Raw genomic sequence first — 15405 nt, 5'->3', positions numbered from 1 at the left:
AGAGTTTAAAATAGATGGTGTATTTCAGTCACCTGTCCCACTTATGTGCTTAGAGTGAGTCATATACTGTACACACACACATATATGTATACTGAATATTACATGGTTGCATGATATTTCCTTTTATATTCAGCTTTTTTGTGTTTTGTGTCACACTTTGACGCCATTTCACTTTTTTTCATATTGTGTCAGAATTTCAGGATGAACAGACCAATAGAAATGTTTGAAAGTGACTTGGAATTAAATCTTCTTACACTGACTTTACACATTAAACGTTTAGAAAATTATTCCCTTCTTCGGTAAAACTGTCTAAAAAGGACAGGATTTATTTAAACATTAAGCTTATTATTATATCGGTTGGTAATCTATGTTACACAATGTGAGGACCATCATGTTCTTTTAATTTAAAGGCTGTAATGAATATTGATGGTTCTAGGTTCAGACAACCTCTTCTCTTGATATGCTTAGGACAAGTCATTGGTTCATGACATTGACACTGTTTTAATTTTTAGATATTTGTTTTTTTCTAATTATATAAAAACACCTTCTGAAAGCTTGCGAGGTCTACATTAAAGCTTAGTTATCAAAAAAAAAAAACATTATTAAAGGATTTTATTTTGATGAGAATGATTTTATAATATTTATATTACATTTCTTAGTGTATCAGTCGTAGTGCTGTATGGTCCAGAAAAGCTGCTTTTTTATTTTCTCATCTTAGCAATGACCTTATTTCTGCATTTCACATGTCAGGCCTCTAATTCTTCTCTTCGCTGCGGAAACTAAGTCTCAGTCGAGTGTTAAGTTGAGCTAAAGGTGTTTCCATGTGGGTCAGCCAGACCTAACTCTTCCTGTCCCAGTTTTCTCCAGTTTCCAAGAGTCTTTAGAATGTGTTTATCTGTGTTTCTGTGTCTTTTTCTAGTTATTATGATGAAAGTGTGAATGTGCTGTGTGTAAGTGTGTAAATGCTGCAGTAGAGAGTGCAGTAACACCGTCTGTTCCAGCACTGCTTTATTGTAGAAATGACTTTGTAATTTGACATTTTTTAAAATCCAATTTTAAAGCTCAGTTTATTCCCATTGCTACTTATCAGCTGAAATCCGTTAAACAATTAATGGTTTGCTAAAAATCACCTTGTTTTTAATTTTAAATCAATATGATTTTCTTCTGTTTTTTTTTTTACAATATACTTTTACAATATACTATTTTTGTATTTTTTACAATACTTTTTTTTTTTCCAGTTTTTAGTTAATTTTTTACTTGAAGGCCCTGGAAGTTTACTGCAAAATAATGTACACTGGATTTTGTACCATTTCCAGTTTTTGACTGGATCTAAAGAACTTTAATGGCAAAAATACAGGGAAAAAAAACGTGTTTCATTCATTATTTTTATAAAAGTAACTACATTCTTAATCCTGCTCTCGCTTTGGGTTTGTATGAAAACATAAGCTTCAGTGATTAATATGTCTAAGCTTTCATTTTATTAGGCTGAACTGTGGTTCTGTATTTGGGCTGCTGGTTAGACCACAGAGTTATAAGCGGAACAACTGAGCAAATGGACAAAATGTAGAACTAACATATATAAATTATAAAATGAAAGACCGAAACAAAGAATTGTCTCTAAAAAGAAGACTAGCGATGACCAGAGCAGACTGACCTGATCTTCACTGAGGTGACACACAGCCAGGTTCTGATCTTCGTAGGATGGCGCTGTGCGTACGTACTTCAGCCAACTCCCGCTGGCCTCCAGAGATCCGTCCAGACAGAACTTCACATTGCCCATGTCGTCCACGACCTGTAACAACACACAGAAACAGTGCTGATTAGAATATAGATAGTGTTACTCTCAATTAAAGCAATATTTCAGCATGGTCACTGAGTAGATCACTGAAGCTTGTACATTACACAGTAATACACAGCATTACACAGTAATACACAGAGTTACACATTGTTATACAATGTCTGTCAATCATAATCACAGATTAAAACCTCAAAATATAAAAGATAAAGCCTTTGATACAAACATTAAGGTCAGGAAACCTTAAATTGTTGTTACTTTCTGCTAAAGCCTTAAGCATCCAAGAACACTATTTTAAACCATTAATATGTGCATGTAATGCTTGCGTTTTTGCCTGTTAAAATCCCTAATTAACGCTATACAACAAAGCAAACCAGCATCAAAATGTGATGTGTAATACATCTCCTTGCTACTCGGGACATCTGACTTAACTTAACGAAAGACTGATTAGATAAACCGGGTGTTGGATGATGACTACAAATCCTACTGCGCTTCCTAAAGAGCAGGTTTGGAAATGACCAAGAGAACACATTCATTTACATGAAAGCACTATATTCTGTGTCAATGATTATTGTGTTTGTAGAAATATGTTTTACCGAACAAATAAACACTTCACACACATACAGCTTTTCTTTCTAATTTTCTAAACAGACCTCTGCTTTGAACTCTCATTTACATTTATTGCTATTAACATGTTGAACATGAGATATATATATATATATATATATATATATATATATATATATATATGTAGTGATAAATAGTGATAGTTTAAATATTCTTAAGATAGATATAGGTATGTGAAGAGGTGCTTCATACCTCTTCATAACTACATCATAAGAGATTCAAAGTAATAGGGCCCTAGTTAATTGGTTTAATTTTCCCAAAATTCCGTTTTATTATTACTTTCATGTGTTTATTATTTTTTTTTTTTTTGCATTTGATAAAAACGTATGAGGACTGCTCTTATTTTGCTCTTATTTTGGTAGTGTGGCTTTGTGCTTTAGATTAGATCATTTGTCAAATCAGTGAAAAGAAAAAGTTGTGTTTTTACTGCCACTCTGTGTCAAAAATGAGGGAATTATTAATATATTTACTTTAGCGTACATTTAGTGCATGGCTCACATGTGTCCCAAACCCCTGGGAGGTGTTCTAAATGTGACTAGTTATATGCGTATATGCGTTATAAGCATGCTGGCATGTATAAAAGATTTTAATAACAGAGTTTTTACTCTAATCTTTGTTAAGGAAATCTATTTTTAGGGATCAGTTCTGTGATTCTGTCTGTGTTTGACCCACTGTAAAAGTTGTAGGGCTCTAAAATTAGGAGGAGAGGGTTATTTTATTGATTAATAGCTGATTTATCCTTAAAATAAGTTTAAGCTACTTTAGACTGCTGAAGATCTGCTGAAGAAGAGAAAACAAAGTCTTTTATCTCCAGTATGATTCAGACACACCACTCAAGGTTTTAAAATAAAGAACAGAATTAATTTATAATTCACTTAATTAATATGTAGGGTTTTTAGTTTTATGTGCTCTTTTCTCTGTGTTGTCTTTTCAATATACACACACACGTGTACATCCCCCCCCCCCCCAATCCAGACTGACAACACAGATTTATTTTATTGTCCGAAGATAATTGAAGCACCACACTAAACCCAAACGTTTCATTTTGTACTGATCTGCATCAGTTAACCTGACACTGTTGAGGAAGTGAAGTTTAGAGGTTATTTGGGGGGGTGTTGGTTAGTTGTTACAGGGAAAAGAGCACGAAAGGTGGGGGAGACAGCAGACAGAATGTCAGGAAATGACCGGAAGGAGAGTGGATGGCGTTCACGGCGGACGCAAGATTTACGGCAAGAGGGGGAAAACATGCCTCTCTCTTCCATCAATATGCTCGCCACCCACCGCGGAGAAATAGCCCCCCACTAAATTACTGCTGTGCCACTCTTTGAAAACAAAAACTCTGAAAGAATATTCGGTTCTGCTCGATCACGCTGAAACTGAATATCAAGTGTGAACTCAGCAATAAAGAGGGGAACAAAATATCTGCACTGTTAGCATAAACCCGAGCGGCTGTAAATCTGACTTAGACGTGTGATCATCAACCGGAGGAAGTGTATTAGTGACGTTTCAAACTGCTGTCCAGACTTTTAACATGAAAAACGTCCTAAAACTATATTTTTACAGCACAAGTCTAATTGGCAGCCAATAAAAAGTGAAAGAATGGAAGGGGGAATTCCTTTGCAAGATAAATTATAATCCTAAAAAGCTATGTAAAACACTGTGGGTCAGGAATTAAGCCTAGTCTTGCTCGGGCTTCACAGCTTTTGAAATGGATGTTTTCCATTGAAAGAATAAACCAACCATGCATCTCTAAAAAAAGTTCAACTAAGGTTAAAACTTAAACCTTAACTGTTAATGAAAGTTATTATATAATGAGTTTATTCCAATGCAGTGTGGGGCATTTCTATTGGTCCATTCATCAGGTCAGTTTCAACTGATGTCAAAAGGAGAAAATCAATAAAAATGAACCTAGATGTTTTACTGTAGTAAAAAAAAAACAAAGTACCTGTTTTTACATTTTTACATTCATAAGCCCACATCTGTGGGCTGTTTTTATTTTCCTACATAGAGTAATGTGATTGGATGCTTTAATAAAATAAAAAAATGTAAATGTTTTAGAACTTGACTGACAAGCAACAGACAAAGATAAAGTCTCCTGATCTTTGAGATTCAAACAGAAAATGAGCGCAAAACTATAATGTATAATGTATTTGAGTAAAAGCTTCTTTTTTATTTTCATAACAAGAAAAATACTTCCAAAATTCAGCACCAGTAAAAATCCAGCAAAAGAAATTAACACAGCTTTAATTTAAGTCTTTAAGTTATGAACACAATTCCAGCTAATTTCCATTAATTTGCACTGTAAACATGATATCATTCATGTTAGAAGGTTTGTAATGCTAATTTCTAACATAAACACACACCGTTCTAATCACAGGTCACTCCTAGTCTCTCTGGATGTGATCTCTGATGCCTTGTCTGATTCTTCATGTCCACGCACACACACACACACACACCACACACCACACACATGGGGGTGTCAGACTTCCAGGGGTCAAACTCAAAAACCATCAATGGCTGCCATGCGGCTGGATCAGTTTTACTTTTCAGCCTCATGTTAACTAAGATCAGCGTGACTAAGGAGAAACCTGATTCTGCAGGAGCTCTCACTGATTTCTGACCAGCTGAACGACATCTCATCACTCCAGCAGCAGATACTGCTCTTCACAAATCACATCTCTTTAGCAATGCTATGCATTTTTCATGTTACAAACTGAACGCTTAAAAAAGGAAGCAATTAATATATAAATAGATTTATCAAAAACATTTAAAAAATGTACTTGATAGGAAGTAAGAAATGTTTATATTTCTGAAAGAAATCTGACCCAAAACAAAAAAAAATCAAATCTAAAAGTAGATAGAAAAGGAGAAAGAAATTAAATAAATGAGAGAAACACAGTAGACCTGACTATTTATAATTGAGAAAATTTATCCATACCAATAATTTTAGGTTCAAGTTTTCAAAATTGCTAATGAATGGCATGACAATTACATAGTACTAAAATCCTTCTAAACTGAAAAAAGGTTGCAAACAGAACTTCAAGCATTTGTCAAGCATAGGTGATATCATAGATGCTTTTTTCCAAAATTATTGGAATTATTACTGTTTTTTTTTAACGTGTTTTGTCCAGATTTCAAATAAATGGACTAATAGAATACTTTTAACACTGATTATTATTGACAAACAAACATAAAGACACTTACGATATTTATGACTCAAACCTAAGGCAAAGCTCTCGTAGTCAGAGTTCTTCTCTGTCAAAAAATAGTATTTCCAATTTGTATCTTCTATCAGTTTTTTTTTCCTTTTTTACATTTTGTTCAATTTTTACAAAAAAAAATTTTTTACACTGATTTCATGTGATTTTCCTGTAAAATGATCATTTTAATGTTTTTTTCTGCGACACTAATGATGTATTGATTAATTTGATGTTTTATTAATATAGTTCATGTATTATACATACATTCATATATTATGTGTTTTTAACTGTGATAAACTACATGTGCAGGCGCTCACACATTGTGTCCTTAACAAGTCCGAGGTTGAGCTTACGTGTAATATAGGTCTATAAATGCACATTTGAGCTGTAGGCAGATTAGGTGAGACTGTGGCCTGTATTTTAAATAGAGCAGTGTATGAGGCTGGGGGTAAGGTGTGGTCTCACAGTGGGTGCTTGACGGTTAGCAACTCAGCAACTCAGCAATGTCCGCTTTTAAATTTCAGACCCGTTATTTTGAACAGCGAGGCCGTGGCACTTCGGCCACGCTGTTCAAAATAACGGGTCTGAAATTTAAAAGCGGACATTGCTGAGTTGCTGAGTTCAGATCTCGATAAGGACAAAGGCCAAAAAATGTGAGCGAAAGGAGCGTGAAGGTGTTGGTAACAGGGCGAGTGAGATGTTGTAATGCGCTTGTGTTTCTCCTTCCAGTTCAAAATAGGATTACAGGCAGCGGCTGCTCGTGTTGGTGTGTGCGGGCGGGCCTGAGCTGGTGGATACGTGGAAATCATGCTTACAGGTGGTGTGATGGACTAATAACAGTTTCATTCAACTGACTAACTAAGGGCTTTCAGTCTGGCATTGTTGAGTGCAGCGGTGACATAGTAAAGCTGCGGCTACTGCTGCCGCCATTTATGTGAAAAGGCTCGAACTGATGGAGAGCAGGGCTGCAGTTTATGTGCGAAAACAGTCACTGAAAACTAAGCAGGCATAGAAGGAAATGATCCTGTGCTCTGGACACACAGACACACACACATATAGACACACACACATGTCTGAGTCAGTGTAAGCTGCTTGTCTGTGGGCCTTGAGGGACTCAAACTACAGGTATTGTACATGTTTTATTAAGAGATGGGAAACAGCTTAGTCTGAGCTTGAGAGGGGGGTTATGGGAGTCTATATATGTGTGCGAGTGTGTGAAGAGAGTTACGGTGGTCTGGCTAGACTGGGTTCAAACGCACATGAACATGCAGGCGCGCACACACACCTCTAGAGGTAGCCGGGGGTGTATTGTGGTCGTAATGAGAGGCAGACAGTTTAAAGGCCTGCAAACACTCGGGCACCAGGTGTAGCACTGATTTATATACAGAGCAGAGAAAGAAAAAGAGAGCGAGAGAGAGAGAGACAGCTAGTGAGTGAGAAAGATAGACTCTTTGACAGAGGGAAAAAGAGTAAGAAAGAACGAATGAGCAGAAAGAGAGTAGGTAAGTTCTTTCATCCACTTTACAGTCCCAGCATATGATGCTCCCTCCACCAAGTTTAACAGTTTGTACTCAAGTATAATCAGTAAGATTAAATGCCTGACCTCAACTAGCCAGACATACCTCTGGTCATTGTGGTCAAACAAGCAAATCTTTGTGTGGAAAGAGTGGGAAGCCTTGAGAGAGGGAACGTGAGTGAGAGAGAGAGAGAGAAAGAGAGAGACAGAAAGAGCTCCAACACCCTCTTTATTTGTTTATTTACCCTCTGACATCACAGAAACACCTTGCTGGTAAAGCAGCTGCACATGTGAGGATCGTAAAACTACAATCTGCCTAAAACGTACACAGCCACACCCTCTCTCTCTCTCTTTCTCTTTCTCTGTCCCATTTGCTTCAGGCTTAAGGAGCCCCTCAGTTTCTCTCTTTAACAGCCCTATTACCAGCATCAGGTGTGTGGAACCACAGCAGCTAATGAACCCAAAACACACAGGTGCCTGTAAGTGTGTGTGTAGGTGTCTGTATGTGTGTTTGTGTGCGTGTTTCGCAAAGTGAGAAAAGGGTGTGTTGGGATACACCTCAAACACCGGCTCTGTCGCCTCGCCCCCCCCCCCAATACCCCAACACTAACACACCTAACACACATCACTAATGCTGACACCTCTGAACACACACTCGGTACAGCAGAACAAAACAGACAGACAGACATACAGATAGATAGACAGATAGGTGCAGATGTGCAAATGCACACATACAGCTTGTCTAGTCCCTGTAGTGAAGTACTGCCAATAAAAGACTCTCTGGAGCAGATAAACATAAACACTGGTACTATGGCTGATGCCAAACGTGGGATAGAGAGGTATAAAGCTTTATTATTTTAATTATTTAAAGTAAGTAATTTAAAATGATTTAATACTCTTGATTTCAGAAGAAACTAAGAATGTCCCAATAACTTTTTTTACACAATTTTGTGTAGATAGATATGTAGATAGATGTAGTTAGATAAACAGAGAAAAAGTGATTTGTCTATTTCACAAATGCCTTTCTCTCGCTACATACACACACACACCTCTCTATTAATTTGACCTATAAAGCAGTATATTCATGGCAAGCTACTTTCATGAACACATTGATTCTTCCACCCACTTACCTCTACACACACACACACACACACACACCCCTGCTTTAACTTAACTGCACAAGGATTTTCACTTCTGGATGACTGATACAGTGAACAAAGCAAGCAGCCTGTAAAACACCACCCACAGTCAGGACTACATGTTCTGTAACATTTCAATATTTTACAGCCCCTCAGACCTGATTTCTTCAGCACTCTGCAACCTGTGAGAAACGCTTAAACCAGACCTTTAACACATCACTCACAAACACAGTGTGTATTCTCCCTTTGTTGGACACCAATTAAACCAATAAATACATATAGGATTTGCTTTAAACTTCAGAAACCTATTTGACCTGGTTGGGCACATTTAAATCACTGCTTTACTCAACAAGGTTGAAATAAATCTTGTTTTTCTCTGGCATGGGGTAGCAGTATGTTTTTTATGTTTTATTATCTACAGTGTTATGTGTGTACTGCAATAAAAAAAAAGTCTTAGAAGGCACTACCACCACAGTGGACAGTGCAGCAGGTGGAAATGATTGCGACTGGTGGCATCTGGTTAGAATTGTCCATGCCCCGGGCTTTGACACTATGACCGGGAGATCGCTGGTCCAAATCTTGGTCATGTAGCTCGCTATCAGCTGCTGGAGCCCTGAGAGAGCACAATTGGCCTTGCTCTCTCTCTGGGTGGGTAGATGGCGCTCTCTCTCCCCACATCACTCCGAAGGGTGATGTCGATCAGCACAAGTCGTCTGTGAGCTGATGTATCAGAACTGAGTCGCTGTGCTTTCCTCTGAGTGCGCTGGAAACCTGGCAATAATGCATCAGCAGCAGTTTTAAAAAATAGGCAGCAATTGGCTTTATACGTAGGAGGAAGCTAGTCTTCGCACTCCTTGTGTTGAGGCATCTTTAGTGATGGGGGATATACAGCTGGCTAGTACAGCATTCTTTAGCCTCCTTGGAACCTGGCAAAAGTCAAAGGTTGTGATACTAGCAGCTGTCCCATGATATTTGGCTAATCAGTATGCAATGCATGTAGACCTGCAAGGCTTGTAGACCTTTAAGTTACACTGATGTCGTTGTAACAATTAAAATTTACAGTATAGAAGAGTATATCTCTATATTTTCTGTTTCAAGCTTTTTAACATAAAGAATAGACCGATAAAAATACTCCACAATTGCTAAAAAAATAAAATATTTTTTTGTTGACTTTCATTAAAAGTTAAAAAGGTCACTATTTTGGAGATACAAGGTTTTTATGTAAGGTGGGTTAGACAGGGACTCTAGTTAGGCAGTAAATAGCTTGAAGTAATCAGGCCTTCACTACTACCATGAGTTAACAGTACACTAACACAGCAGGTGTCGCTTCACTGCTTTAGTGCTGCTGTGGGGAAAAGCCACAGAAAATCATGCAGTGTTAGGAGCTGGCCACAGCAAGAGCTCTTATCTCTCATCTGTGTGTGAGTGTGGGTTTGTGTGTAAGTGTGTGTGTGTGTGTGTGTGTAACAGCGCAGAGTTTGGCTCTTTAAAGAAAGGGCCTGCAGTAGTTTTCAAACCTAAACCACATTGTGGAAACGTTTCGCTTAGTTCTTGGTTCAGGGTTACTAAGAGGTGGCGGGTCAAGGGGTTGCACAAAGACACAGCAACAACTGTAACTTTACACCTTCCTCAGCCCAGACAGCAGAGTGTGTACACGTGTGTGTGTGTGTGTGTGTTTGGGTTTTAGTGAAGGAATTAATATGTAAAGTATTAAAAAATAGTATACAGCTCTGGAAAAAAATGAGAGACCACATAAAATGATGAGTTTCTTTGATTTTACCAAAGTGAAATTTTTTGGAATATAATCAAGAGTAAGATGGATGATCACAAGCCATCCAACCAAACTGAACTGCTTGAATTTTTGCACCAGGAGTGGCATAAAGTTATCCAAAAGCAGTGTGTAAGACTGGTGGAGGAGAACATGCCATGATGCATGAAAACTGTAATTAAAAACAAGTTTTATTCCACCCAGTACAAATGTATGAACTCTTAAAACATTATAATATGAACTTGTTTTCTTTGCATTATTTGAGATCTGAAAGCTCTGCATCTTTTTTTGTTATTTCAGTCATTTATTATTTTCTGCTAATAAATGCTCTAAATGACAATTTTTTTATTTGGAATTTGGGAGAAATGTTGTCTGTAGTTTATAGAATAAAACAAAAATGTTTATTTTTTCTTAATGATTATTTTTTTTCTAGAGCTGTATTTGTATTCTAAGTGTCCAAGTAGGACTATCCTGATAATTACAATATCTATTTATCATACAATATATACAACAACCTGAATAATATTTGCTGATCTAAGTATTGCCCTTTTTGTTTACTGAATGAGCTGCTATGTTGACTTTGTTTACAATTAGAATTTAAATTGTATTTATTAAGATCATTTAAACATTTTATATTCCGCTTTCAGTGTTTAAATATTTTAATTATTAAAACTTAATCACTATTTAAAAGTTGTCTGTAACTGCATTATTAGACTTATTATTTTATTGCCATTAAATTAACGGCATAGCATTGTCTTAAAATAACAATTTAACTATCACAATTTTTTATAAGGATTTTTTTTCATCCAAAAAAATGTATTATTATGACAGGCCTAGGTCTAACTTCCAGCTGTTTTATTGATGGTTTAAGGTTATGCTAAAGAATTCTCAGGTAGTCCTGCTTCTTCATTATTAAAAAAAAAAAAAAGTATAATGCTCCCACCAGCATGTTTAACAGCTGGTCATTGTAGACAAACAATTCAAATCCTGCCTTATCTGACCATAAAACTTTTTCTTTGCCCATGTGATCAGTAGTAAAAAAAAACTATTGGAACGCTAGTATGTATCAGGAACAGGGACACTACTCTAGCAGTAGTTTCTATCATTTTCGTATATTTTATTTGATTTAGTGAGGAATGATAAGGCACATGTGGAGTTATTACTACAGTGGGCAGGCCAAAATAAAATAAGGGCCACATACGTCTGGCTAGATTTCCTGCTTCTGGTTTGGGGCATTTTAGAAATATAGGATGTTGAAAGAATTCCTGGTGCGCGTCGCCCTCACAGCCGAAAACAGGAAAGCATTGCCAACACTTCAGCACTGAACAGCTGAACACAATGGCTAATGCAGAGAACTCTCCATCTTTCACTAACTCTCTCTCTCTCTCTCTCTCTCTCTCTCTTTCTCTTACACACACACAAACACTGTACTCATATCCTGGGGAAATGCCAGAACAGGAGCAGCTTGTGTGTGTATGTGTGTGAGTGTGTGTGTGTGTGTGTGATGTCAGTGCAGAGAGTGAGAGTTCATGACTTTGCATGATTTGTAAGATTAAATATGACTGTGCTGTGTTGAACTATTGAATGTCTGTGTCTGTATGTGTTCATGTTTTACACATTAACTCTTTTCCCACACAATAATATAAACTATACTTAAGCTGTAATCACTTTTGAAGTCACAAAAAAGCACATTACTTTTTAAAAAACAAACACAAGTATATTTTGAAAATGGTGCTATATTTTTTCGTGTTGTACTGATAAGTTTAAATTTAAGCTGTTGTCATGACTGCAGATGAAACAAATGAGCATTAAGATGGCGACAGAACAGCTCATCTTGCTCAGAAAAGAACACAAAAGTTTACAGTGTACGATAAACAACATGTGGACTATAAAAATGTAGAGATTAAATATAATGTATGGTGGAGAAGCTGCCACTTTTGCCTTCCGAATTGAGGTGAAAATTAGTTAGAAAATTAGAAATAAAATTAAAAAATAAAAAATATATATAAATAAATACGACAGAGCTGAGTTGATAGGCTGGGAGTGATGATGCGTACTTTACAGTGAGTATGTGGGCATTCCCAAGTTCAACTAGGTCAGTGGTTTTCACCCCTTCCGTGGTTCACAGTGGTGCTGTGCTAGGAAGGCAAAAGTGTATTTTTATCTATAAAAATCCTTTTCAGTGTAATGTATGAAAAGATATCTCAACAAATGTAATTTGAGATCTGAAAGATACTATGTATTTTTTTCTGTTGCAAAATAAAAACACATTATAGTACCTTTTAAAAGTTGTCCTGTAAAAAAAAGTTTAACAAATTAAAAAAAATGTCATGGACATTTAATGCTCGCTAATGCTTTTAAAGGCCCCACCTCACAGCTTATAGGACTTAAATGATATATTGCTGGGATCCATATTATGAAAATAACTACTCAAATAAGTAAAGAAAAAATGACTTTAAGACTTTAAGACTTTACGGCCAGTCAAAATGAAAAACTGCAAAATCTTTGAAAGAAGTCGTAATGACCAAATGATGGAACTGGCTCTCATTAGGACCGCCCCAGGAAAGAAAGACCAAGAGTAACCTCTGTTGCACAGGATAAATTCATCAGAGTTACCAGCCTCGGAAACCACAAGATAACAGCACACTAGATAAGAGCCCTAGATAAGAGCCATTTTGGTTTAACAATTTAACATTTACTATAATGATTCCTTATGTGTTCCTTCATAGTCTGGATGACTAGTATTCATTTACAAAGTAGGAAAAAAAACTATTTCATCATTGAATGAAAACTGTGTATTTAATCACCATCACTGTAAATCTGGATGTTTAATTTATGCAGACATTTTTAATCATTAGTGAAATTCTCCTTTAAATAGAGTAGAGCCATGTTTAAAGAGAGTGCTGGGTTTGAACATTGAAACAATGTATCTAGGAAGGGAAATAAAGAGAAAGAGAGAGAGAGAGAGAGAGAGAGAGAAAGAGAAAGGTCAGAACAGTGTGGCAGCTAGAGGGCAGTCATGCTCGAGGGCCGTGGAGAGCTGGAGCACTGAGGAAAGGAAAAGAAGACGAAAGGTCACCACTTCTCTTAAGCAGCACACCACCTTTCCTACTGCCCTTACTGGCCCCCCACCCCCCCTACATACACCTCCACCTGTTCACAGAGTCTCACCATCGCTCACTCTCTCTCTCCTCACTAGAACATCTCACTCTTAACTTCAATCCTTCCAACACTCACCAAACCCCTCAGATCTCTGTTACACTAATCATCCATCTGTGCGCTATCTCTCCATCTGATCCCCCAATCCCACTGTAATCAGCTTCATTTGATCACATCACACACTCACACACACACACACTCACAGGCTCAGCCATCCTAATGTCACCTAACAGTTACTCTGGTAGTCTAATAGAAACCTTGAAAAAACTGCTGCTTTTACTAACAGACCTTCGAAGAACTAATGATCTACAACTACATCAACAAAATCAGGGTTTTTCAAGAGTTTTTAGTTACAAGGTTATTTACTAAAAGTGACAATTGTATCCACTATAAAAGTGGATTTCTTCTAATCCGAGTTCTCCAAGGGTTCCTTAGTAAAGGGAACAAACAGCTTTGGTAAAAATTAAGAGACCACTTCACTTTCTGAATCAGTTTTTCTGATTTTGCTATATATAGATTTACTCATTCCATGCATCTCCTCCACCAGTCTTACACACTGCTTTTTGATAACTTTTGATACGCCTTTACCCCTCTTGCAAAAAAATCAAGCAGTTCAGCTTGGTTTGATAGCTTGTTATCATCCATCTTCCTCTTAATTATATTCCAGAGGTTTTCAATTTGGTAAAATCAAAGAAACTCATCACTTTTAAGAGGTATCATTCTTTTCCAGAGTTGTATCTTCACACTTAATAACATGTTGTTCCAAAGGTTTAACAATACTACACCAGTGAAATTGGGTTCTTCAAGGGTTTTTATGCAAAGACAACAGATCTACACCCTTAAAAGACGTCTCGTCAAGTGTTTTTGCTGTAGAATCAACAATTTCCAACACTAAAATAGAGGTTCTTCAATTTTTTTAGGAGAAGCAACAGTTAAAAATGATTTAAAAACAGTTAAAAACTCAGGTTCTTCAAACCCTGAGTTGTTCATTTTGTCTTAACTGTCTGTTTTGACATCTTACTTGGCTTGGCCCCCACTGTCCTCTTTCTATTACTACATGCAATCACACACACGCACACGCACACACACGCATCACATGTCCATTCATTACACCTTATCTAGTGCAGGACTAACCTGCAACTCTGCCACAGGATATCCTGCTGCCTTCATTACAGTGGCAGGAGCCATTAGTCTACATCTCAAACACACACACATACACACACACACACACACTCACTCACACTCTTAACTCCTTCAAGCTGCTCCCGGCCCAGACACACAACAGTCACACCAGCAGCAAAGCAGGCATCAAAGCTGGAGGCCCAGTTTCTGCTGTGGGATAAACGAGGTGAGAAGGATCAACAGACGAATCTTTAGAGACAGAGAGACAAACAGAATTCCCCTCTCTCAAAAACGAGACGGGAGAGAAGCGAGAGGAGAGGAAGTCTCACTCGTTCTGAGGTCGTAAAGAGATAATGGGCTGGAGATAAGGTCCTGAAATAAAACCGCAGGGAACTGAGGGACTCAGAGAATGTGTGTTAGGACTGCATGATGGGTTGTATTTCTCTTATTATTGTGGTTAAGGAGGTTCTTAAATAGGTTTTAATGAAAGCAAGAGTTCTGCAGCCTTAAAAAGCAGGGATTGCTATCAGTATTTCAATAAAGGCAACAGATCTACAGCCTTATTTACTAACTTAACTTAATTATTATTAATTATGTACAACTTCTCAGGATATATGGATCAACAGGAATGCTCCACTATTACCTAAAATACAATGTTTTACACACATTTGACTTTCACTGAAAAGTTATTATTATTATTATTTATTATTTAATTGTTTTCTTTACACTATAGTTGAATTATTTAGGAGATAGGATTCTTTGTGTATATGTTTGAATATTAAACATGTGCAAACACAAACGTTTACGTTCTCATTCACCCATAAAAACTACAGATTCTGCTTATTTTCTGTATAATTATCTCTATTTGTTGCACGTCCCATAAGAAACACACTATAGTCATCATACCACTTTATATCTTAATTATCACCATAATTTTCAGTGTCACAAAATTGTACTAAAAATTAATCACACAAACAGTCAAAACCGGCTTAAAAAATGTATTTCTACTTCTATTACTTCAATTACTAGTTAATTACAGCGATATTCTACTACAGTAACACACCTCTATCTTCTAGTTC

General features: G+C 36.9%; 1 protein-coding gene across 8 annotated transcripts in view; it reads right to left on the bottom strand.

The window, feature by feature from the left end:
- The window catches only part of prdm16 (PR domain containing 16), a 304752-nt gene that overhangs the window by 33819 nt on the left and 255528 nt on the right, over nt 1-15405 (bottom strand). For all 8 annotated transcript variants that reach the window (XM_049486253.1, XM_049486256.1, XM_049486258.1 and 5 more), the window contains exon 4: nt 1655-1792. In XM_049486253.1, coding sequence (XP_049342210.1) covers nt 1655-1792 — 138 coding nt within the window. The remainder of the gene's footprint in view (nt 1-1654; nt 1793-15405) is intronic.

This window comes from Astyanax mexicanus, chromosome 12 (assembly GCF_023375975.1).
Source record: "Astyanax mexicanus isolate ESR-SI-001 chromosome 12, AstMex3_surface, whole genome shotgun sequence".
In the NCBI taxonomy this organism is placed as follows: domain Eukaryota; kingdom Metazoa; phylum Chordata; class Actinopteri; order Characiformes; family Acestrorhamphidae; genus Astyanax; species Astyanax mexicanus.
The sequence above is the reverse complement of the archived record's forward strand: the minus strand, read 5'-3'. Positions and strand labels throughout refer to the sequence as shown.